Source organism: Ahaetulla prasina, chromosome 1 (genome assembly GCF_028640845.1).
Source record: "Ahaetulla prasina isolate Xishuangbanna chromosome 1, ASM2864084v1, whole genome shotgun sequence".
Lineage (NCBI taxonomy): Eukaryota > Metazoa > Chordata > Lepidosauria > Squamata > Colubridae > Ahaetulla > Ahaetulla prasina.
The window spans coordinates 374,235,396-374,262,442 of record NC_080539.1 but is presented as its reverse complement, the minus strand read 5'-3'; the positions used below and the strand labels follow the sequence as shown (position 1 = coordinate 374,262,442).

The window sequence follows — 27,047 nt, the reverse complement described above, 5'->3', positions numbered from 1 at the left end:
CTTTTTTTTTTTTTTCCAAGAGGCAACTGGACATTCTGGTTTTTCTCTGAAGACATTTCGCTTCTCATCCAAGAAGCTTCTTCCACTCTGATTGGATCCATCCATTTCCCCACCATCCAGTCAGAGCGGAAGAAGCTTCTTGGAGGAGAAGCGAAATGTCTTCAGAGAAAAACCAGACACTCCAGTTGCCTTTTGAAAAAGAAAAAAAAAGCACATTTGGATTTTCCTGCCATCACGGCGGCTGTTCAATTAGTACCATAGTTGTTATGTGAATCTGGCGATTCTCTTAATGACAATGAAAAGAAAGGTTGTAAAAGGACTCAAAATTCACCTGAGAAATGTTTCGCTTAGCAGCAGAGATTTGGAGCTCCGTCGTGGTCGTAAGTCGAGGGCTACCTCTATGCAGCTAGTCCTCTACTTACGACCATAATTAAAGCCAGGAATTGCAGCCGTAAATCATTTGACAGACAGAAAGATAAGATATAGAAATAGAGATATATACGGTATATATACGAGATAGATAGATAGATAGATAGATAGATAGATAGATAGATAGATAGATAGATAGATAGATAGATAGATAGATGATAGATGATAGATAGATAGATGATAGATAGATAGATAGATAGATAGATAGATAGATAGATAGATAGATTAGATAGATAGATGATAGATAGACAGACAGACAGATACCGTAGAAGATAGAGATAGATAGATAGATAGGTAGGTAGGTAGGTAGGTAGGTAGGTAGGTAGGTAGGTAGGTAGATAGATAGATAGATAGACAGACAGACAGACAGACAGACAGACAGACAGACAGACAGACAGACACCGTAGAAGATAGAGATAGATAGATAGATAGGTAGGTAGGTAGGTAGGTAGGTAGGTAGGTAGGTAGATAGATAGATAGATAGATAGATAGATAGATAGATAGACAGACAGACAGATACCGTAGAAGATAGAGATAGATAGATAGATAGATAGGTAGGTAGGTAGGTAGGTAGGTAGGTAGGTAGGTAGGTAGGTAGATAGATAGATAGATAGATAGATAGATAGATAGATAGATAGATAGATAGATAGATAGATAGATAGATAGATATAGACAGTTAGATAGATAGAGATAGAAATAGATATATATGGTATATATACGGGATAGATAATATACACAGAGAGATGAGAAAGAGAGAGATGATAGAGATAGAGATAGATAGATAGATAGATAGATAGATAGATAGATATAAACAGATAGATAAAGAAATAGAGATATATATGGTATATATATGGGATAAATGATAGATGATATACACAGAGATGAGAGAGATAGAGAGAGATTGGGTCTTTCTGGGCATAAGTCTATATGTGAAACCTGTTTTGCAGATCATAATAGTATCAGTTTCATTTTTCCACTGGATTTTTAAAAAATTGAAAGTGAAAGGGTAGAAGGTTTTACTAGATTTTCCGGTTTTTCTTTGAAGACGTTTCGCTTCTCATTCAAGAAGCTTCTTCCGCTCTGATTGGATCCTTCCATTTCCCCCACCATCCAGTCAGAGCGGAAGAAGCTTCTTGGAGGAGAAGCAAAACGTCTTCAAAGAAAAACCAGAAAGTCCAGTTGCCTTTTGGAAAAAGGGAAAAAAAAAAAAAAGGAACACCTTTGGGTTTTTCCTGCCATCTTTGTTCAGGGAATCACGGCGGTTGTTCAATTAGTATCATATCACTATGATTAGTATCATATCATATGATTAGTATCATATATTGATATATTGACCATCAATTGTGTTGTAAATGTTGTACCTTGATGAACGTTATCTTTTCTTTTATGTACACTGAGAGCTTATGCACCAAAGACAAATTCCTTGTGTGTCCAATCACACTTGGCCAATAAAGAATTCTATTCTATTCTATTCTATTCTATTCTATTCTATTCTATTCTATTCTATTCTATTCTATTCTATTCTATTCTATTCTATTCTATTCTAAATGAACTGTTGTAAGTCAGGGAGTATCTGCACAGAATTTAATGGTAAGCAAGACGAACGCAAACGGTTGTTGGTGAGAAGAGACACTTCCTATCTTTGCTTCGCTAATTTTTCTTCTGTTAACGGGCTGGAAAAAATGTAGGTTTCACTCAAATTTCTTCTTATGTATACGAGAAGCTTTATGTACAGCTTCTCATATACATAAGAAAGCTGTATATGACAAGCCTTTTCTTTTTAACTTCACGAGATTTCAAGGGGTCCTCGACTTACGACCCCAATGGAGCCCCAAATTCCTGTCGCTAAGCGAGGCAACTGTAAAAATCAACCTTGACCCCATTTTAGGACCTTTCTTGCCACAATCGTTGAGCCAATCACCACAGCCGGGGTCTTCTTATCTGCTTCCGAACACGGGGGAATGTTCTAGTATGCCTCCCGGCCCCAGCCCTGACTCCGTGCCCAGACAGGCTGAAGAGGAGGAAGTATCTCCAGCCCCCAGCTCTGGCTCCATGCCCAGGCAAACGGAGCAACTAGACCCCCTCCCCCTCCTCCACAGCATGTGAGCCTGAGGGAGGTCAATTGCCAACAGCTGCCGACTGGAGTGACCCTCGCGTCAGAAGACTTGATAGGCGGAGGCAACAGAAGGAAGGGAGGGGCAGGCCTGGATAAGTGCTGAGTCATGGAGCCACACCCCATGGCCTATATAAAGGACCTGCTTTCTGGCATTCTCTGAGTCAGGCAAAGTCTAAACATATCTTGCTGAAGTCACTTTCTGGTCTCCTGCCTGCCCTGAGGACTTTGCTAGGACTTTGGCAGAGCTGCAGAGGCACGCCTGATTCGGATTTCCCTGACCCGGCCGTCAGCGGAGGAGTGGGACACGACACTGGCTTCCCCTTGGACTCTGCCCGTCAGAGGGTCGCAAAAGGGGATCGCGTGACCCCAGGACGTTGCGCGACCGTCACAAATACGAGTCAGTTGGCAAGCGGTTTGAATTTTGATCGCGTGACCATGGGGATGCTGCAGCGGTCGTTAAGGGTGAAAAACGGCTCCTAAGCCACACATTTTTCAGTGCCGTCGTAACTTGGAACGGTCACTAAACCAGGGGTCTCCAACCTTGGTCCCTTTAAGACCAAGCTGGCTGAGGAACTCTGGGAGTTGAAGTCCACAAGTCTTAAAGGGACCAAGGTTGGAGACCCCTGCACTAAACAAATGGTTGTAAGACAGAAGTTATATTACTGATCTATCATGGCCCTGAATTTACATGTTCCCTTCCCAAACAAACATTTTCTTTGACGTCACCCCCCCCCCCAAAAAAAAAAATTCCCAAAAAAACCCAGAAAGCAGCTTTGGACAATCAAAACAGTCGCTTCCTTCACGAAAGAAAAAACAGATAAGCTGTTGTGTTACGTAAAGCTTTTTATCTTCTGAAGATAAAAAGGAATACTTAGGTTGCTTGTAAAAAAAAACAAAAAACAGAAATTGAGATTATTCAACAGCTTCCCTGAAAACCTCGTTTGGGTAAGAGAATCACAAGAGTCACAGAACAGAGAAATGTTGTGAAACTTCAACGGTTTCACACGAAGAAACTACGCACGCACAAAAAATGACAACGAGCGAAGAAGCCACGATAGCACTTCACGGAAAAATAGACAGAAGAAACCAGACCAAAGTTAAAACGGATTCTGCTGTTCTTCTTTTGGAAAGAATTGTAACTACAGATATTGTTATTTCTATAGGAGAACAGGTAGTCCTCGACTTATGGCCCACAGGTTAAACACAAAATTTCCATTGCTAAGCAAAACTTCATTAATAGCAATAGCACTTAGACTTATATCTCGCTTTACAGTGCTTGGTAGCCCTCTCTAAGCAGTTTACAGAGTTAGCCTTTTGCCCCCGACAATCTGGGTTCTCATGACTTTTCTTGCCACTGTTGTTAAATGGATCGTGGCAGTTGTTAAATAACACGGTTGTTAAGTGAATCTGGATTCCCCTCTTGACTTTGCCGGTCAGAAGGTCACAAAAGGGGATCACGTGACACTACCCCGCCCCCCGGGGGACGCTGCAACCCATCGTAAATACACGCCAGTTGCCAAGCGTCTGAATTTTGACATGTTGACTGACCGTGGGCATGCTGCAATGGTCGTTAAGTGTGAAATAGTGGCCGTAAGCCCATCTTTTGCAGGGCTGCAGCAACTTCGACCGGCCGCTAAATGAATCAGTTCCAAGTCAGGATGCGTACGCCCTATGAAACTCAAGGCCGCTTAGCAAATGTGCAACACGCAGCTTTCAAAAAAATGCACAAGGGTGTATTTTTAGCCACTTTCTGAACGGATTCAAGTTCAAATCCCAACAATTTCAAACCTCTTTTTAACTGATATTAAAACCACTACACTGCTTTTTCCTAAATACCGTAGTCTACCTTTCATATTTTTAAAACCTTGTTTACAATCTAAATTACCAATGATAATGATCAGGTAAAGATAAAGGTTCCCCTCGCACATATGTGCTAGGCGTTCCCGACTCTAGGGGGCGGTGCTCATCTCCGTTTCAAAGCCGAAGAGCCAGCGCTGTCCGAAGACGTCTCCGTGGTCATGTGGCCGGCATGACTCAATGCCAAAGGCGCACTGAATGCTGTTACCTTCCCACCAAAGGTGGTCCCTATTTTTTCTACTTGCATTTTTTACCTGCTTTCGAACTGCTAAGTTGGCAGAAGCTGGGACAAGTAACGATTCGAACCGCTGAACTCCCAACGTTGCGATCGACAAGCTCAGCATCTTAGCCACTGAGCCACCGTGTCCATCTATATTATAATTTAGCCTGCCTTAAATAGGAGCAACCAATTCCATCGAAATAAACACCGGACAGAAGAAATAAACACCGAACAGAAGAAATAAACCAACTAATAAAAATAGGCATTTTTTTAAAAAAAAACCTTCTCTGAAACACTGTGAATAATGAACTATTGTTCTCACCTCCAGTCCTCCAGAGAAGATTTAGCTCTCAGTAAACCAATAGGAAGTTGAACCTCTCTATTTTAATTTATATAATTAATATATTTTACTTTATATAATACAGGCACATGATTAACCAGATATATACTCCCGATGACAGAAAAAAATCTGATATATGCAATAAGTTAGAGAACATGCGTGCTAAAGCTTTTGCGTTAATACAGGTAGTCCTGAACTTACAACCATTCGTTTAGTGACGGTTCAAAGTTACAGCAGCTGATAAAAATGTCATGACCGTGTTCAGCAGCCCCAAGGTCACATGATCAAAATGTGGAGACTTGGCAACCGGCATGTATTTATGACGATTGCAATATCCCGGGGTCACGTGATCCCATTTTGAGATCCTCCGACAAGAAACACCAATGGGGAACTCAGATTCACTTAACAACCGTGTTACTAACTTAACTGCAGTGATTCACTTAACAACCGCGCAAGGAAGGTTGTAAAATGGGGCCAAACTCACTTAACAACCGCCTGGCTTGCCCACAGAACGTTTGGACTCAATTGTGAACGTTTACTAATTTAACAAGCGCCATGTTTCATTTAACAAGTGTGCCATGAAAGGTCGTAAAATGGGACAAAGCTCAGTTAACAACTGTCTTGCTTAGCGATGGAAATGTTGGGGTCAATTGTGGTCATTAAGTCGAAGACTAGCCGTTGAGGGCAAAGGCACCAGTCGTTTTTCATAGGGACCCCAACAAAACATCTTCAAACAGGTTGTTTTGGGGCACAGCACCTAGGAAAAATAGGTACACAACATTTGCTTTCAGGAGATGCCACAAAGCCACTTTTGTCGTTGTTAAATTATGGATAGAGCAGCAGCAGTGAAAAGCAGTTTATAAATCCAAAGTCGCAAAGATGCTTTTTTTCCAAAAGGCAACTGGATTTTCTTGTTTTATTCCCCTTTGGAAACTCTTTCCTCCTCATCCCAAAAGCTTGAGGAGGGGGTTGGGCTAGAATACCTCCAAGGTCTCTTCATAACATAACATAACAACAGAGTTGGAAGGGACCTTGGAGGCCTTCTAGTCCAACCCCCTGCCCAGGCAGGAAACCCTACACCATCTCAGTCAGATGGTTATCCAACATTTTCTTAAAAATTTCCAGTGTTGGAGCATTCACAACTTCTGCAGGCAAGTCGTTCCACTTATTAATTGTTCTAACTGTCAGGAAATTTCTCCTTAGTTCTAAGTTGCTTCTTTCTTTGATCAGTTTCCACCCATTGCTTCTTGTTCTACCCTCAGGTGCTTTGGAGAACAGCCCGACTCCCTCTTCTTTGTGGCAACCCCTGAGATATTGGAACACAGCTATCATGTCTCCCCTAGTCCTTCTTTTTATTAAACTAGACATACCCAGTTCCTGCAATCGTTCTTCATATGTTTTAGCCTCCAGTCCCCTAATCATCTTTGTTGCTCTTCTCTGCACTCTTTCTAGAGTCTCAACATCTTTTTTACATCGTGGAGACCAAAACTGGATGCAATATTCCAAGTGTGGCCTTACCAAGGCATTATAAAGTGGCACTAACACTTCACGTGATCTTGATTTTATCCCTCTGTTTATGCAGCCCAGAACTGTGTTGGCTTTTTTAGCAGCTGCTGCACACTGCTGGCTCATATCTAAATGGTTATCCACTAGGACTCCAAGATCCCTCTCACAGGTACTACTATTGAGCAAGGTACCACATATACGGTACCGGTGCATTTTGGTTTTTTTGCCTAAATGTAGTTTAGTCCAATTCTGTTATTCTGCTTCTTCCGTTCTAAATTCGAACTGAAGCAGCTTCTTGGGTGAGAAGCAGAAGGATTTCAAAGGGAAAAAAAACCAAGGAAGTCCAGTTGTCTTTTGGAAAAAGCGCCTTTGAGACAATCATCACTTGGATGGTTGAGAATCTTCATAAATATTACAAATACGAGGGATTAGGAAATGACCGCCGCTGTTAAGTTAGCAACATGTTGGTGAATGAATCGGGCTTCCTATTGAGTTTGCTTGTCAGAAGGTCGCAAAAGGAGATCACGTGACCCCGGGACACTGCAACCGTCATAAATACGAGCCAGTTGCCAAGAGTCTGAATTTTGACCATGTAACCACGGGGATGATGCGACGGTCCTAAGTGCAAAAAAAAGATCCCAAGTCACTGTTTTCGGTGCCATTGACACTTCAGTCACTAAACGAACGGTTGTATGTCAAGAGATAGATAGATAGATGATAGATAGATAGATAGATAGATAGATAGATAGATAGATAGATAGATAGATAGATAGATAGATAGATAGATAGATAGAGATAGATCAGACAGATGGCAGATAGAGGTCAGATGATAGATAGCTAATGGATAATAGATAACAGATAGACAGATCTATCAGACAGATGATAAGATAAATAGCAGATGATAGATGATAAATAGATACACACACACAGCGAAAGACAGATACAGATAGAAAGACAGACAGACAGACAGATAGATCAGATGACAGACAGATAACAGATAACAGATCTATCAGGCAGATAGAAAGACAGATGAGAGAGAGAGAGGGAGAGGGAGAGAGAGAGATATCAGACAGACAGATGGCAGATAGATCGATCAGATGATAGATGGATAACGGATAATAGATAACAAATAACAGATACATCTATCAGACTGATAGATAGCAGACTATAGATGATAGATAGCAGATGATAGATGATAAATAGATACACACACAGAGAAAGACAAATACAGATAGAAATACAGATAAGAAATAGATAGATGATAGACAAAGAGACAGATATATGGAAAGATGCAGGCCTTCATCCTGCAGTAGATGGACAATGGCTAAAATGATATATATATATATACACACACACACACATATATGTTTTCTGAGGTTTTCGCGGGTGTTTGCGAATCACACATTGCTCCTAGAAGCACGAAGCTGTAAACACCAGCCTGAAGATGACGAATGAGACTTTGTCGAAACGTCGCCAAGACACTTCCAATTTTACGTGGGAGAAAACCCGAATAACCAAAGACCTACATATATATATGTATGTATGTATGTATGTATGTATATATATATATATTTATTTATTTATTTATTATTTACATTTCTATACCGCCCTTCTCCGAAGACTCAGGGCGGTTTACAGCCAAGTTAAAAAAGACATATACAAAAATTAAAACACAATATTTGAAATTTAAAAATCCGAAACCATAATATTAGCCGAATATTAAAATAACAAGAAATAAAACCACTCAATTAAAAATTACTCTTAGGCCAACCCTGCTCCTTGAAACAAAAAAGTCTTGAGCTCGCGCTTAAAGGCCCGGAGGTCGGGAAGAAGGCGTAGCCATCATTTTAGCCAGTTCGTTCCATAGGGTAGGTGCCCCCACAGAGAAGGCTCTTCCCCTGGGGAAGATATGCATGTGTGTGTACATATGTATATATATGTTTTCTGAGGTTTTCGCGGGTGTTTGTATGTAGGTCTTTGGTTATTCGGGTTTTCTCCCGCGTAAAATTGGAAGTGTCTTGGCGACGTTTCAACGAAGTCTCATTCGTCATCTTCAGGCTTCAGCTTCGTGCTTCTGGGAGCAAAAGCACGAAGCTGAAGCCTGAAGATGACGAATGAGACTTCGCTGAAATGTCGCCAAGACACTTCCAATTTTACGGGGAGAAAACCCGAATAACCAAAGACCTACATGTATATATATGTATGTATATATGTGTGTGTGTGTGTGTGTGTGTTTGTATACACAACCACACATGCACACATGCAGATACGCACATAGAGCATATCTGAGGCACCTGAGCCAGTCATGGCCGGTGGGTCCCCCTCCTGGGACACCCTCCCCACCCCCCACTCCCGGCTTCATCCTCAACAGGGCCGGGCCTCCCTCCCCTTCCCCTTCCCCTGGCCTGCCAGGCTGTGCCCCCTTGAGGTGCCAGGACCCCTCCGACCCTCGGACTCCCCTTGCCCTCAGCGCCCAGAGACCCTCCCGCACTTCACTCCCAAGTTTCCTGGGACCCCCTGAGGGGGGGGAGGGGTTTGCCCTGAGCCCCTTTGGGAAAGTGGGGAGGGTCCCGCCAGGGGTCCGTGCCCAGAGCAGAAGGATGCCCGGGGGGGGTGGGGGGGAGGAAAGAGGGGTCAGGGGAGGCTCCTGAGGGGGGGTCTCGCCTCCCTCGGGGTCAGGGGGCGGGGCCTGCGGCGCCCGGGAGGACGTCCCCTTCCCTTTGGCCACGCCCCCTCCCCTCTCCTGTGGGGGGGTGTTTCTGACAGAAAGACGCAGCGGGCCTCCCCCACCCCCACCCCGTCCCCCGGGGGGGCGAAAAGCAAGCGGCCTTTTTTCGGCCCCGCTGCCCGCTTCCTTCCCGGTCCCTTCCGCCTCTTTTCACTCACTCACTTTCGCCTCCACCAGCTCCGCCGCCATCTTGGCTTCCAGCGTCCAACGCGCCGGGGACAGGTGGAGGGAGGGAGGGAGGGACTGGGGGGGGTGGCAGAGAAAAGAGGGAAGAGCCGCCGCCGCCGTCACGTGACGAGGCCGCCGCGGCCAATCCCGAGGCTCGCCGGCTCTGGGCGCCTGCGCAGAAAGGCGGCGGCGCGGCCGGCGCTTAGCACCGCCAGCAAACGCTCCGGGAAGCGCATGCGCATGGTGCGCCGCGGCGCCTTTTTACCCGTCTGGACTTTGCCCGCTTCCCTCCTTCCCTCCCCCATCTGCCCCTGATGGGAGAAGCGCGCATGCGCCTAGGGAAAAGCGGCGGGAGGGGTTGTCCCAGCCGGCCGTCTTCCCCTCAGGGGTGGGGGAAAATAAAAATGAAAAAAAAATAATAACGCATGCGCAAGGAAACGTTGACGAGGAAAACGTCAACGCATGCGCGTGGAGACTGACATCAACCCACCAGGGTGCCTCTCTCTGGATTCGTTGCCCCCCCTTGGCCACGCCCCTTCCTTCGAGCTCTTAAAGGGACATGGCTCCTTAATCTGGAAAGTGGGGGAAGGGGAGGGTTTGGAGTGGGCTTGTTTATAACCCATTTATATAATCTGAAACAATTGGCGGGGAGATTATGGGGTAAAAAAAGCCCTCCAGTCTTGGGCGAAGTAGAATTACCAAACCTGGGTGCAATACCACCAAGGATCGATAGGGGACGACAAAACGAGAGGGAAAAAAAAAATGGAAGTCTGTGCTGCCATCTAGCGGCCATTCTGTGAGTTGCAGCCTAGATCTGACTGTCACAGCCATGAGATTGCCTGCTATACAATTCAGGCTATATTGACCCTTAGAGTTGAAAAGGGGTCTCTGAGGCCATCTAGTCCAGCTCTCTGCTCGGGGCGAGAGAGGGAGAGCTGGACTAGATGGCCTCAGATTGTCTCCACTCAGGGCAAGATATAAGATGTAAAATTTAATATATAAGATATAAGGGGCGTGCATAAGAGCACCAACGTGCCTACTGTTCCTGTCTTAATGTTCCCTTTGATTGTATCGAATTCATATAGTTATTTCATACTTATGCTTATATATATATGATTATATATCATATAGTTATTTCTTGCTTATGCTTATATATACTGTTGTGACAAATAAAATAAATAAATAAATAAATAAAGATCATCTTGAAGAACTCCACCCTATTGCTTCTTTTTAAACATTCTTCCTCATCCTGGACATAAACTGTTTCAACTCCTACCCTCAAAACGATGCTATAGAGCACTGCATACCAGAACAACAAGACACAAGAACAGTTTTTTCCCGAAGGCCATCACTCTGCTAAACAAATAATTCCCTCAACACTGTCAAACTATTTACTGAATCTGCACTACTATTAATCTTCTCATAGTTCCCATCACCAATGTCTTTCCACTTATGACCGTATGACTATAACTTGTTGCTGGCAATCCTTATGATTTATATTGATATATTGACCATCAATTGTGTTGTAAATGTTGTACCTTGATGAACGTATCTTTTCTTTTATGTACACTGAGAGCATCTGCACCAAGACAAATTCCTTGTGTGTCCAATCACACTTGGCCAATAAAAAATTCTATTCTATTCTATTCTATTCTATTCTAACCTACACTTCTTTATGGACACTGAGAGCCTATGCACCAAAGACAAATCCCTTGTGTGTCCAACCACATTTGGCTAATAAAAAATTCTGTTCTATTCTATTCTAAATGACGGATAACAATCTGGTAACGGTTATCAACATATCAGTATGAATTTATCAAGAAAAGATCTGGCCAGGTCATTTTTTTAAAAAAAATAATGAGATTAACTTGTTTAGTAGACTCTGGGAATGCTGCAGATGTAATATATCTTGAGTTTGGAGGAGCAAACATTTGTTTGGCAAATCAATCAAAGATAAGTTGGGACAAATAGTCGATAGGCAGAAAATCTTCGACTTCCAGCCACCGTTGAGCCTAAAATTTCTCTGGCTGAGTGAGACATTTTGTTAAATGGAATTTTGTCCCATTTTTCTCGCCACAGTTATTAAGTGAATCACGGCAGTTGCTTGCCAGAAGGTCGCAAAAAAAAAATATCACATGACTCTGGGACACTGCAACCGTCATAAATATGAGTCAGTTACCAAGAAGATGAATTTTAATCGGGTGATCCTTGGGATATGCCATAACAGTTCGTAAATGTGAAAAATGTTCATAAGTTACTTTTTTTTCAGCGCCATTGTAACTGGTCACTAAATGAACTGTTTTAAATCAAGGACTAACTGTACAATTGGCTTTAAAACTGCTTATTAACAGTTCCCTGTCGAATTGGCATGCAACTTTGAATGGATTGTCCAAGCAGCGGTCACCAACTGGTGGTCTGTGGACCACTGGTGGTCCGCAAGAAAATTTTGGTGTTCCGCAGAAAAATTATTGGCATTTTTTATATTGCACTAAATCAGGGGTCCTTAAACTACGGCCCCTGGGCTGGCTACGTGCAATGAATGTTTGTGTTGCTGCAGAGAGTCTCCCCCTTTGGGGTCTTTTTGTGTGGGTCGAAGGGGGGCAGAAATTCTGACTTGGGGTCTGCTTTGGCCTCCTGGTGTGGGGCTTTGGGCGAAGGCTGGAGGGAAGCGCCGCTGGTGGCGAAGAGCCGGAGGGCCTTGTTCCAGTGGGACTGCATCATGGCCTGGAACTGGCTGACTATCTCAGCCCGCTGAGCCTCCAGGCGCCGGTACCTGGCCTCTCACTCCTGCAGGTCTTCCCTCTGCTTGGAAAGCCTATGCTCCTAGTCCTCAGTGAGGTGCTTCTTCTAAGCCTCCTTCTCAGTCAGATCCAATTTGAACTGAGCAGCTGTTTTGCCAACTCTTTCTCGTGGTGGCTGTTTAGCTCCAACAACTGCTTTCTGTTGGGGCCCTAAGGAGTCCGGGTGGACAGGCGAGGAGGGGCTGGGAGGGGAGGGGCGAGGAGAGGAGAGGCAGGCGAGGTGCCCCTTGACGCGAGTGACCTCAAGTTGGCCACACCCACCCAGTCACATGACCACCTAGCCGCGCCCACCCAGCTGGTCATTAGGCAGATCGTATTAGTGGTCCGCTGGATTTAAAATTATGAATTTAGCGGTCCCTGAGGTCCGAAAGGTTGGTGACCCCTGGTCCAAAGGGATCAAGTGTTGATAGATTCCCCGTGTTTTCGTGGATCGTGAGATGACGAAAATATTCCTCTGGTTTACAAATGCTTCAGAATTAAATGGGGCATCTAATAGTTAGGAAAGAAAAGGACAGATCATTCTGGCAGGGTAGAAAAGTGAAAATAACTTAAAAGGAAATTTAAAATACACGAATATAACGTTCTCTCAGCTCCTGTCAGATGTCGAATCAGGGACATCTCGCTTGAGAGCAGTATTTGTAAAAGACAAAAAAAAAAAAAAAAATACAAGGATGCAGTGGGGTTGTAAAAAACAAACAAACCATAAAACACAGTTTTTAGGCAACAGGAAAGAAGAAGTAGCATTTCTTAAAAAACCGCAAGGAGTAATATTTCTGCCTTATTTTGCTTTCTGCACCGCCTCTGAGACTGCAAGAACAGTATTCCAACAATGCTGAAACCTGACCCACAGATTTATCGTGAGGATGTTAATTAAGGTAAAATAAAGGAAGGGAAAGACAGTTTGGTTCAGTGGTTAAAGGCAGCAGGGTGACAATTGGGGAGACCGTTTATTTATTTATTTAATTTATTTATTTATTTATTTCGATTTTTATACTGCCTTTCTCCCGAAGGACTCAGGGCAATGTACAGCCAAGTAAAAGTTCACTATATACACATTAAAAGAGATTAAAAAGGAACATATTATAATGTGGCCGAAAATTTAAAACAATTTAAAATCTTAAAATATAAATAACCCCAATAAAATTTTAATCCAATCCCGCTTGAATAAATAGGTGCGTTTTCAGCTCACGGCGAAAAGTCCGAAGATCAGGCACTTGACGTAAACCAGGGGGAAGTTCATTCCAAAGCGTAGGAGCTCCAACAGAGAAGGCCCTTCCCATGGGGGCCGCCAACCGACATTGCTTGGCGGACGGCACCCGGAGAAGGCCTTCTCTGTGTGAGCGTACGGGTCGGTGGGAGGCATAAGGTAACAGCAGGCGGTCCCGTAAGTACCCGGGTCCTAAGCCATGGAGCGCTTTAAAGGTGGTAACCAGAATCTTGAAGCGCACGCGAAAGACCACAGGAAGCCAGTGCAAACTGCGCAGGATCGATGTTACATGGGAGCAACGAGTTGCTCCCACTATTACCCGCGCAGCTGCATTCTGGACTAGCTGCAGCCTCCGGGTGCACTTCAAGGGCAGCCCCATGTAGAGAGCATTGCAATAGTCCAAGCGGGAAGTGACAAGGGCATGAGTGACCGTGCATAAGGCATCCCGGTCAAGGAAGGGGCGCAACTGGCGGACCAAGCGTACTTGGTGGAAGGCCCTCTTGGAGACGGCCGCCAAATGATTGTCAAACGACAGCCGCCCATCCAAGAGGACACCCAAGTTGCGCACCCTCTCCGTTGGGGCCAATAACTCGCCCCCCACAGCCAGCTGCGGCTGCAGCTGACTTCTACCGGGGTGCCGGCATCCACAGCCACTCCGTCTTGGAGGGATTGAGCTTGAGTCTGTTTCTCCCCATCCAGACCCGTACAATTTTGGGGATGCCTTGGTCCCAAAACCAAGTGGGTGGCTTTGGGCCAGTCCCTCCCTCCTAGGCCCAGGATGGAAAAGGCGAGGGCAAACCACATTTGCAAAAAAAATGTTTCCAAGAAAACAGTAGGAAATGGCCGAGGCTGTCAAAAGAGAAGGAGGAGGAGGAGAACAAGAGGAGAGAAAGGTACGGAGGCATAACTTCACGGGAAGAGTAGTGGACGCTTGGAACCAACTTCTAGCGAAAGTAATGTGTCAATCATCAGGATAAATGCATGTCCATCATCCGGTAATTTTTTTTAAAAAAAATAACAAAATAAAAATACTGTATTTTTTTGGACCTAAATTTGGAAGGAAACCAACAACAAAAAAGTTTTTGGTCTCCTCACGCCCCATTTACGGGGCTTTTTTGGGGACTTTTGGGGGGGCCTTTTCCAGCCTTTTTCCAGCCCATTTTCAGGGCTTTTTTTTTTGGTCCGTTATTGAGGCTTTTTTCGGCCCATTTTTTCGGCTTTTTTTTACCTGTTTGGAGGCCTTTTTTTTGTCCCTTTTTCGAGGCTTTTTTCAGCCCGTTTTTCAGAAGAGAAAGAGTGAAGAGAGGAGGATGATATAGAATAGAATAGAATAGGATAGAATAGAATAGAATAGAATAGAATAGAATAGAATAGAATAGAATAGAATAGAATAGAATAGAATAGAATAGACTAAAGCTGGACGGGACCTTGGAGGTCTTCTAGTCCAACCCCCTGCTTAGGCAGGAAACCCTCTATACCATTTCAGACAATTTGGGCAATTGTGAAAAACTTCCAGTGTTGGAGCATTCACAACTTCTGCAGGCAAGTCGTTCCACTTATTAATTGTTCTAACTGTCAGGAAATTTCTCCTTAGTTCTAAGTTGCTTCTTTCCTTGATCAGTTTCCATCCATTGCTTCTTGTTCTACCCTCAGGTGCTTTGGAGAATAGCTTGACTCCCTCTTCTTTGGGGCAGCCCCTGAGATATTGGAACATTGATATCATGTCTCTCCTAATCCTTCTTTTCATTAAAATAGACATACCCAATTCCAGCAACCGGTCTTCATATGTTTTAGCCTCCAGTCCCCTCATCATCTTTGTTGCTCTTCTCTGCACTCTTTCTAGATGAGAAGATGTGGAGAGACCTGTGTCCCATAGAATCGTCAAAAGTTGGACTCCGTTGGTCCTGTTGATGCACGTAGGGGAATCCTCCATTGTGTGTAAACACAACCATTGTCTTGGCTTATTTTGACCCTCCCCATAGGCTTGGCTGTTCCTGTCAGTAGACAAGGAAAACCTATGGTACTGTTGTGACCCAGGCCCAAGCAGGTAGTAGGAAACTCAGTCAGTGTAAAAACAAACAAACCTTATTCGAACAGCTGAGAATTACTTCATTCTCCGTGTAGTTCAACTAAATTAAAGCAAATTCCTCCCAACACAAATTCCTCAGTCCTATCACCAACCTTGGTCCAATTAGGCAAACTGCCAAAGGCCTTTCCTGGCACAAGTTCAGAAAAAACCGATACAAAATAAATGCAAGAAGACGAAGCTATCAATGTTGTTTTCCGGCAAAGCCCAAACACCGTTGCTGGTCTTTTAAGCCTTATGGGAGGGGCCAATCGTCTCTTGGCCCTACTCCCAAGTCGTCCTCTTTGCTTGAGCTGCTCTTACCTTTTGGCAGCTCTTTTCATGCGTGCATTAGGAACAGGCTCCTCCTGTTCCTTTTGCCTCCCTATTATCAGTCTCTGGAGGCTCTGGAGTCCACACCTCACTCCCCGATGGCCCTGGCCCCACTTCAGCATCCGACACAGAGCCCTCATCCGGGCCTTCCCCAGCTTCCAGGACTGGCCCACGCTCTTTCTCAGCCTCATCGCTGTCTGACTTTGTTGCCAGCTCCGCAAGCTGCTGGTGGACCACAACAGGTACTCTCCAGGTTGGTCAACTACAATTCCCAGCATCCCCATTGCTGTCCTTGCTGAGTGGGGCAATTTCAGTATCACTACATCCGAAGGCTTCCTATCGTGTTATAATAGTTAGTATCTAGATAATTACCAGTTTATAGTCAAACATGCAATCATCGCCACAACTGATCAGATCATCGTTCAACCACTCGGCCCTGCTGAGTTTTTATTTAAACAAGGCATTAAAAAAACAAAAACAAATGTCACGTGCAATTAAAAGCAAATAAAGACCTGGTAGCGAATAGCTTTAAAAGCATCTAACTGAAAAACAATCATCTGGAGAAGAGGATTCGGCGATCACAATAAGCAATTTAATTGGCGGTAAGCAAGCCATTTCCGTTGCTCAGAGATTAAATGAGACAATCTGTTAATTGCAGGTTGAATGCTCGTTAATCACTGGACAGTTATTAAATCAGTTTGAACAGTCGTATTCCAGCTCCATAATCAAATAAAAAGAGAGCAATTGGTTATTCCATATTGGAGCAAAAATATTACACCGATGTACCACGGACAGACCGGAGTCTACTTCTACTTTTTAGAAATTTGGACCTGGAATTAAAATTTTAAAAATTAGCAACCAGTTCTTCTCCTTAGGCATGTAATTATTTTTATTCATGCTGTTTGTCAGATCTTGAACTTATTTTACTTCTATAGCATTGGGAGAACCTTTGCCGCCAATAAGCAAATTATACCAATAAAGGAGAATATTTGACACTAGTACTGATGATATTTGTGGGACGCGGTAGCTCAGGGGCTAGGACGTTGAGCTTGTTGATCGAAAGGTCGGCAGCTCAGTGGTTCGAATCCCTAGTGCTGCTGTGTAACGGGGTGAGCTCGTTACTTGTCCCAGCTTCTGCCAACCTAGCAGTTTCAAAAGCACGTAAAAATGCAAGTAGAAAAAATAGGGACCACCTTTGGTGGGAAGGTAACAGCGTTCCGTGCGCCTTTGCCGTTGAGTCATGCCGGCCACATGACCACGGAGACGTTTTTGGACAGCACTGGTTCTTCGGCTTTGAAACGGAGATGAGCACCGCCCCCTAGAGTTGGGAACAACTAGCACGTATGTGCGAGGGGAACCTTTACCTTTACCTTACTGATGATATTACCTAGTTGGGTAATGAAACATCGGCAAGAAAACAACCAAGCTCAGAAAGCACCAAGAACACCTACTAAGCTAATTATAAATAAGTAAAAGGAGGGCTTTTCCAAAAAAGTGTGCAGTTTTTCGACGTGCCCACCTTAGATCTGTCAAACTTGTTAGAAGTGGTCTCTTCAGTGGTTCTAATTTAGGAAGAATATAATTAGTCCTCGACTTATGACAGAAATTGAGACCGGAGTTTCCATTCCCAAGGGATGTGGTCATAAGGCACAACTGCATTGCTCAGTGACAGAAATTCCTGCAATCCTGGTTGCTGTCATTAACTGAATCCCACAATCGTTAGCAGAGCCGACTTCCTGCCAGCGTCTAATGACCAAAGTCATTGGGGAAGCCTGCAGGAAATTGCAAATCCCAAACTGGCAAGCAGCAGGTAAATGACTGCCGCCAGGCGTGGGAGGAAACAAGGGGGTGTAAAAGAGGGTTCAGGGAAGTTGCATGGCAGGTGTGACAGAGGGAAGGTACATGAGGATGTATGAGAGGTGTCAGGGAGGATACATAAGGTGCTGCCACAAAGATTCAATTAATAGCAGAATTGGAAAGACCCTTGGAGGTTTTCTAGTCCAACCCTGTGTTCAAGCATGATTCCATTATTTGAGAGCTGCCACAAAGAAGAGAGGATCAAATTATTTTCCAAAGCACCAGAAAGTAGGACAAGAAACGATGTGTTGTGACTCGTCCTCCCTCCTCTCCTCAGCTGAGCCCCTCCCGTCTCCAACCGGGCCTTTTATCAGACTCCGAGTCTGATAATGAAGATGAACGGCCTGTCATGACTCCAGCCCCCGGCCCTGGCCCCATGCCCGGAGAGGATTCCAGGAGTGAGAGGACAAGCCCGATAAACCTCACTCATACAGCGTCTGTTCCTTTGGCTCAGCCTTCAGAGCAGGAAGTCAGCCAGGTATTGGAATTGCTCGGCCCTACTCCTTCTGACCCCTCCCTTTCCAAGACAGCAGATCCAGCTGAAGACAATTCAAAGTGGGAGGATCCTCGCTTCCGGAGATCTGAAAGGCGATGCCAGCAGAAGGAAGGGAGGGGCAGGCCTGGATAAATGCTGAGTCACAGAGCCACACCCCACAGCCTATATAAAGGACCTGCTTTTGGCATTCCAACCTTGAGTCAAGCAAAGTCTTATCTGGTTTGCTGATATCGGACCCTATCGCTGAAGTCACAAGTTGGACTCCTGCCTGCCCTGATAAACCTCGAAGGAACTTGGCAAGCTGCAGAGGCTTCGTTGCCAAGTTTGTTACGGACTTCCTTGACTCGTTCGCCGGGGTGGGAATGGAACACGACATAATGGTTGGAAACTAATCAAGAGGAGAAGCAACCTGGAATTAAGGAGAAATTTCCTAACAGCGAGAACAATTAACTAGTGGAACGGCTTGCCTCAGAAGTTCTGTTTGCTCCATCACTGGAGGTTTTTAAGAAGAGATTGAACAATCACTTGTCTGAAATGGTATAGGATCTCCTGCTTGGAGTAGGGGGTTGGACTAGAAGACCTCCAAGGTCCCTTCCAACTCTGTTACTCTATTCTATTCTATTCTATTCTATTCTATTCTATTCTATTCTATTCTATTCCAATTCCTATTCCTATTCCTATTCCTATTCCTATTCCATTCCATTCCATTCCATTCCATTCCATTCTTATTATTTTAGCAGGAAACCCTATACCATTTCAGACAGATGTGTTCTGTCCCCCCTCGCCTCCGTCCGAGCGATGACTTAATTAGCCGGCACTATCAGCTCTGGCAGCAAACTATCGAGCGTCTGCCAAGTGTCTCTGTTATCTCCCTTGATGCCGATGAGTCAACAAACAGTACTTCAGCTCTTAGTTAAGCAGTTGATTTCCCTGCTACAAAGAGGCACAGCAGCCCTGGCTGCTTTTATATCCTGTGGGGTGTGGCTCCATGACTCAGCACTTCCTAGGCCTGCCCCACCCCTGCTTCTGTTGTTTTCGCCTCTCCTGCCTACGAAACCTAGGGTCCAGCCAGGCCTGATTGCCATCAGCTGGATCTGGAGGTGTGGCCTGGGGGGGGGGAGAGAGTCAGGGGACGGAGGCCTCGTTATCTCCTCCACCTGGCCTGCCTCTGGCTCCTGGAGTTGAGCCAGGGAAGCCGGTGCTCCAGAGGTAAATCCTGATGGCCCTTCCCCCTCACTTTCCAAGTCACTTTCTGGCAGAGGCCCCGGCTCGGGGGGCGCAGCCACAACAAGATGGTTGTCCAATCTCTTCTTAAAAACCTACAATGATGGAGGACCCACAACTTCAGGAGGCAAGTTGTGCCACTGATGAATTCTTCTAACCATCAGGAAGTTTCACCTTGGTTCTAGGTTGCTTCTCTCCAAAGTTAATTTCCATTCATTGCTTCTTGTTCTTCAGGTGTTTTTAAAGATAGGTTAACCTCCCCCTCCTCTTCTTTGTGGCAGCCCCTTGGATATTGGAAGACCACTATGCCTTTTTAAGTTGTCCCTATGGATGTAGATCCTTGCCCTCTTTTACCACTGCAAGGGCAAAAAAAAAAAAAAAAAAAGTACAGGAGATGCATTTTTGCATTAACAGAATTGGAAGAGGGACCTTGTAGGTCATCTAGTCCAATCCCCCCCCCCAAGCAGGAGACCCTACACCAGTGATGGCTAACCTTTTTGCCATTGCATGTCAAAAGCGGGGGGAGTGCTGGGGCGTTGCGCATGTGCGTGCCCACACCCATAAGTCTATGCGCCCCAACCCCCGTGCATGCCCACACGACACCCCCCCCCGCTCCCTCTACTTTTGGCATGTGGTGGCCCGGTAGGCCTGTTTTTTGATATCCCCAGGCTCCAGAGCCTTTCTAGGAGCCTGGGAAGGGCAAAAACGGCCTTCCCCACCCCCTCAGAGGCCCTCTGGAGGCCGGAAACAGTGTGTTTCCTGACTTCCGGTGGGCCCAGAAGGCCCAAAATCAGCTGGCCGGAGCTGAGCTCGTGTGTCCATCAAAATGGATCCGTGTGCCCCCTGTGGCATGCGTGCCATAGGTTCGCCATCACGGCCCTACACCATTTCTGACAGGTGTCAGTCCAGTCTCGTCTTGAAAAACTGTAACTTTCTTGCTTGTATCCTTACGATTTATATTGTTTCCTGATTGCTTATTTGTAAACCTATGACCATCATTACGTGTTGTACCTTATGATTCTTTTTTTTTTTTTATTCAAAAAGTTTTACAAAAATTTTTTTCCCCCCCTTTCCCCCCAACCCCTCTCCCTTCACAAACCCCCTCCCCCCCCGACTTCCTGGAACAGACACAAGGTATAGTTAAAAATAAAACAAACATATGCTAAAAAAATTTTTTTTCCCAAAACTATTATACCAATTCTCCCTCTCTAGCTCTGACTTCCTCCTTACATAACCAAAATCCTTCAAAAAATTAACAATAAACAGTAATAAAATATATAGATCAGTAGAACAAATTACCGTATATACTCGAGTATAAGCCGAGTTTTTCAGCACGTTTTTTGTGCTGAAAAACGTCCCCTCGGCTTATACTCGGGTCTATACGGCTTATACTCGAGTTTTTTTTTTTTAAGCCCCTCGGCTTATACTCGAGTATATACGGCTTATACTCGAGTTTTTTTTTTCTTCTTTTTTTCACATTTTACCGGACGGCGCGGGGAAGCCCTGCCGGTGCAGTGAGAGGGCGGGGGGGGGGGGCCGCCAGCCTTCTCAGCTGAGGGAGGGAGGGTTTCCCCAACCGGTAGGTGCCTCATTTCCCACCCTCGGCTTATACTCGAGTCCCCAGTTTACCCCAGTTTTTGGGGTAAAATTGGGGACCTCGGCTTATACTCGGATCGGCTTATATTCGAGTATATACGGTAATCCTAAAATATTTAAAACCAGCTAAAGCATAAAAATCCAATCCAGTTCATGATTCTTATGATTCTTGATGAACGTACACTGAGAGCTTATGAACCAAAGACAAATTCCTTGTGTGTCCAATCACACTTGGCCAATAAAAAAAAAATTCTATTCTATTTCTCTTGAAAGCTTCCAGGGATGAAGCTCCCACAACTTCAGAAGGCAACTTCTTTTCCATGGGTTGATGGTTCTCACTGTCAGAAGATTTATCCTTATCTCCAAGTTGAATCTCTCCTTGATCAGTTTCCATCCATTATTCCTTGTCTGGCCTTCAGGGGCTTTGGAAAATAGCTTGACCCCCTTCCTCTCTGTGGCAGCCCCTCAAATATTGGAAGACGGCTATCCTGTCTCCCCTGGTCCTTTTTTTACATCTTCACTTTTTACGTCCTCACCAGCTCCATGTTACTAGTGATTGTGTCCTTTTTGCTGACGACGTCAAACTATTTGACACCACCAACAATACAACTATCCTTCAAAAAGACCTTGACTTTGTATCTGAATGGTGTAAAACGTGGCAACTTCAAATCTCAACCAGTAAATGCTCAGTCTTACATATTGGAAAAAAGAACCCAAACACTAAGTACAAGCTTGATGGACATTACCTTACAGATGACCCCCACCCTGTTAAAGACCTCGGAGTTTTCATATCCAATGATCTAAGTGCCAAAGCCCACTGCAACTACATCGCAAAAAAGGCTTTAAGAGTTGTAAACCCAATCTTACGAAGCTTCTTCTCCAGAAACACTACACTACTAACCAGAGCTTACAAAACATTTGCTAGACCATTCTTGAATACAGCTCGACTGTCTGGAACCCTCACCACATTTCAGACATCAATACAATTGAACGTGTCCAGAAATATTTTACAAGAAGAGTTCTCCACTCCTCTGAATACAACAAAATACCTTATGCCACCAGACTTGAAATCTTGAATTTAGAAAACTTAGAACTCTGCCGCCTTCGACAGGACCTGTGCTTAACTTATAGAATCATCTATTGCAATGTCCTTCCTGTTGAAGACTACTTCAGCTTTAATCCCAACAATACAAGAGCTAACAATAGATTTAAACTCAATGTTAACCGTTTCAATCTTGATTGCAGAAAATATGACTTCTGTAACAGAGTTATTAATGCTTGGAACACACTACCTGACTCTGTGGTCTCTTCCCAAAAATCCCCAAAGCTTTAACCAAAAACTGTCTACTATTGACCTCACCCCATTCCTAAGAGGTCTATAAGGGGCGTGCATAAGAGCACAAGCGTGCCTACCATTCCTGTCCTATTGATTCCTTTCATTATATCCAATTAATATAGTTATTACATACTTATATTCATTTATATGCTTGTATGTTATATAGTTATTTTCATGCTTGTGCTTATATATACTGCTATGACAAAATAAATAAATAAATAAATAAATAAATAAATAAATAAATAAATAAATAAAATGCTTTCCACACACACACACACCCATCTAACCGTCGCCAGCTGCCATCAACCTGGAGCTCACTCCCCTCCGAGACCCCCCCCACCCCAAGGGGATTCATTAATATATATGTGGCTTAAGTGCCAAATCCTGCTAAAACCCAAGACGTGGCTGGATAAGCGGGCGGCTTTGCAAAGCCAGTCCATGTGTGAGAACCCAATTAAGGAGCTGCCAATCTTGGCTGTGCAAGCTGGCTTCTAAGGAGGTGCCTTAATTTGTCCAGTGCGGTGGGTGCTCCTCTTTGGATTCACCCCAAGATGAGCTGAGATCAAGAGACTCCAAAACTTCAGGCACCATGGAAGGTGTTAAGGCTGAAAGCCAAGGGAGACTCGGAGCTTCCTTCACCATTGACCACCTTCTCTTCAATCAAGGTAAGCCGTCTTCTCAAGATCCAGACCTGGGGGATTTCCAGAAGGAAGCCGAAGAGAAGACCACGAACTCAACCGCAGAACCGTCCAAAGCTCCAGGCTCCGTGGATCTTTCGGACAAACCCAACCAGTCATACATTGCTCTGATATCCACCGCCATCCTCTCGTCGCCCAGGAAAAAGTTGCTGCTTTCTGACATCTACCAGTGGATTATGGACCACTACCCGTACTTCAAAAACAAGGTGAGTCCCACGACGTTGTTGAGATATCGGTCCGCGTTCTGCTCCTTCGACTTAGAGGGAATGTACACTACGTAAGCCTGACAAAAATATAAATAAATAAATTATGCATTGTTGTTGTTAGTTGTGCAAAGTCGTGTCCGACCCATCGCGACCCCATGGACAACGTTCCTCCAGGCCTTCCTGTCCTCTACCATCCTCTGGAGTCCATTGAAGCTCACGCCAACTGCTTCAGTGACTCCATCCAGCCACCTCCTTCTCTGCTGTCCCCTTCTTCTTCTTTTGTCCTCCATCGTTCCCAGCATTCGGCTCTTCTCCAGGGAGTCCTTCCTTCTCATTAGGTGGCCAAAGGATTTCAGTTTCATCTTCAGGATCTGGCCTTCTAAAGACCAGTCAGGGTTGATCTCTAGGACTGACCAGTTTGATCGCTTTGCAGTCCAAGGGACTCGCAGGAGTCTTCTCCAGCACCAGAGTTCAAAGGCTTCAATTCTTTGGTGCTCAGCCTTCCTTCTGGTCCAACTTTCACAACCACACATTACAACTGGGAAAACCACAGCCTTGACTATATGCACTTTTGTTGGTAGAGTGATGTCTCTTCTTTTTAGTACGCTGTCTAGATTTGCCATAGCTTTCCTCCCCAGAAACAAGCGTCTTTTAATTTCTTGGCTTGCGGTGATCTTCGAGCCCAGGAAAATAAAATCTGTCACTACCTCCATTTCTTCCCCATCTATCTGCCAGGAATTGAGAAGGCTGGATGCCATGGTTTTAGTTTTCTTAATGTTGAGTTTCAAGCCAACTTTTGCACTCTCCTCCTTCACCCGCATTAAGAGGCTCTTTAGTTCCTCTTCGCTTTCTGCCATTAAGAGTGCTATCATCTGCATATCTGAGGCTGTTGATATTTCTCCCGGCAATCTTAATTCCAACTTTTGATTCATCTAGCCCCGTCTTCCTCATTATGTTCTCTGCATATAAGTTAAATAGACAGAGTGATAGTATACAGCCTTGCCGGACTCCTTTCCCAATTTTGAACCAATCAGTGGTTCCGTGCCCAGTTCTCACTGTTGCTTCTTGACCCACATTTCTCAAGAGACAAATAAGATGGTCTGGTACTCCCATCTCTTTAAGAACTTAAACTATGCATAGGCCCACATATATTATAGGACACAGAGAAACTGTCAGGGTTTTCTATGGCAACTCAAGAGCAGGTCGAGGTGCTTTACAAGTTGACAGAAACAACACAGTCTAGTTTGGACCGGATCACCTGATCCAGTAGCGATGGCAGTGGGTGTTTCGGAGAACCAGTAGCAAAAATTTCTGGCCCCGCCCCTGCCCCAGCTGAGCTGTGCGATCATCAGAGGTTGTTGGGGTTTTTTTTACTTTTAAAAGCATTTTTTCTTCCACCGGAAAAATGCTTTTAAAAGTTTTTTAAAAAAAGCCTCTGATGATCGCGTGGCTCAGCTGGGATCGTCAGAACCCTTTAAAAGCATGTTTTCTACAAGCTCTTCGGCCGAAGAGGTTGTAGAAAAAAATGTTTTTAAAAGGTTCTGGCGATCAGGCAACTCAGCTGGGATTGTCAGAACCTTTTAAAAACTTTTCTTCCTCTGGCGATCCCAGCTGAGTTGCCTGATCATCACAGGCTTTTAAAAGCATTTTTTACAATCTCTTTGGCCAAAGAGATTGTAGAAAAAAATGCTTTTAAAAGTTTTAAAAAAAAAAGTTGGCCACGCCCACCCAGTCACATTAACCCCCCCCACCAAGCCACGCCCACAGAACTGGTAGTAACAAATTTTACATTTCACCCCTGGTTCAGAGGTTTATACGTACATGGCGAGAAAAATGAATCTTGCAGTTTGCCAGACGGACAGCCTAGGGAACAAAGCTGTTCCAGGATCTGGTAGTCCTGCTAGAAATATTTCGAAACCTCCTCCCAGAGGGGAGCAACAGAAACCGACCATAAAGTGGGTGTGTGGGGTCTCTAACAATGCTTAGAGCTCTAAGGACATAGCGCTTATCAGCAGTATCCTGAATAATGGGAAGTGAGCTTCCTGTAATCTTCTCCGCGGTCCTCACCACTCTCTGTATGGGTTTTCTATCGGTGGCACTGCTACCACCAAGCTAAACGGGGATGCAGTTTATAATACCGATTAACAGAGTTGGAAGGGACCTTGTAGGTCATGTAATCCAACTCCATGCCCATGCTGGAGACCCCACACCATTTCTGACTGATGACGGTCCGGTGTCTTCTTGAAAGCTTCCAGGGATGAAGCTCCCACAACTTCCGAAGGCAGCTTCTGTTCCATGGGTTGATTGCTCTCACTGTCGGAAAATTTCTCCTTATTTCTAGGTTGAATCTCTCCTTGATCAGTTTCCATCCATTATTCCTTGTCTGACCTTCGGGTGCTTTAGAAAATAGCTTGACCCCCTTCCTCCTCTCTGTAGCAGCCCCTCAAATATCGGAAGACTGCTATCATGTCTCCCCTGGTCCTTCTCTTCACTAGACTAGCCATGCCCAGTTCCTGCAGCCATTCATCGTATGTTTTAGCCTCCAGTCCCCTCATCATCTTGGTTGCTCTTCTCTGCACTCTTTCCAGAGTCTCAACTCTAGAAAATCTAGAGTTTGTTAAAATGTTCTCCATCATACCTCTGTAAAAAGTGGCCAGGATAGAAAGAGAAAAATAGAAGGAGAAAGTCTTTTCCAAAAACACTACACTACTAACCAAAGCATATAAAACATTTGCTAGACCAATTCTTGAATACAGCTCGCCTATCTGGAACCCTCACCACATTTCTGACATCAATACAATCGAACATGTCCAGAAATATTTTACAAGAAGAGTTCTCCGCTCCTCTGAAAACAACAAAATACCCTATCCCACCAGACTTGAAATCCTAGGTTTAGAAAACTTAGAACTCCGTCGCCTTCGACAAGACCTAAGTTTAACTCATAGAATCATCTATTGTAATGTCCTTCCTGTTAAAGACTACTTCAGCTTCAATTGCAATAATACAAGAGCAACCAATAGATTTAAACTTAATGCTAACCGCTTCAATCTAGATTGCAGAAAATATGACTTCTGCAACAGAATTATCAGTGCTTGGAACACATTACCTGACTCTGTGGCCTCTTCCCATAATCCCAAAAGCTTTAACCAAAAACTTTCTACTATTGACCTCACCCCATTCCTAAGAGGACCATAAGGGGCGTGCATAAGAGCACAAACGTGCCTACCGTTCCTGTTCTATTGGTTTTTTTCCCTTTTATATATATATATATACTTATACTTCCTTATATTTCCTCATATATTTGTTTATATATTATATAATCATTTTGTGTGATGCTTATGTATATTGTTGTGACAAATAAATAAATAAAGATGGGCTCGCCTCATCGGATGCAGGAAATGCAGACACTGGTTTGCACACTTCACTAAGGTTGACGTGTGGAGAGACCAGCTCAGATTGTTAGTTATTTGTACCCCTGGATACTTAATCACTGTTGGCCATCTCTATGGCTGCATCCTTGATACAGAGCGGAGTATGATTATGCTGTCTCTTTCTCAAATCTACAATGACCTCCTTTGTTTTATTAAGATTTAGAACCAGGTTACTGTTGTGTCTCGCTTGCTTTCCCCGCAGCCGGGTCCCTCTTATCTCCTGCCGAATGCTGAGGAATGTCCTGGCATGCCTCCAGGCCCCAGCCCTGGCACCATGCCCAGACAGGCCGAACAAGACGAAGGGCCTGATGTGCCCCCAGCCCTGGCTCCATGCCCAGGCAAATGGAGCAACTAGACCCCTCCCCCTCCCCCACAGCATGTGAGCCTGAGGAAGGTCAATTACCAACAGGTGGAGCTTGGAGAGATCCTCGCT

The 27,047-nt window shown here is 44.6% G+C and overlaps 1 protein-coding gene across 2 annotated transcripts in view; it reads right to left on the bottom strand.

Moving 5' to 3' along the window:
• The window catches only part of PIAS4 (protein inhibitor of activated STAT 4), a 56,377-nt gene extending 46,878 nt beyond the window's left edge, over positions 1 to 9,499 (bottom strand). The window contains exon 1 of one of the 2 annotated variants that reach the window (XM_058163652.1): positions 9,355 to 9,499. Coding sequence is in view for 1 of the 2 variants with exons in the window: in XM_058163651.1 (XP_058019634.1) it covers positions 9,359 to 9,385 (27 nt within the window). In the remaining variant the exon portion in view is untranslated. The remainder of the gene's footprint in view (positions 1 to 9,354) is intronic. The other variant, XM_058163651.1, reaches the window with a different exon arrangement.
• Positions 9,500 to 27,047: the final 17,548 nt, after the last annotated feature.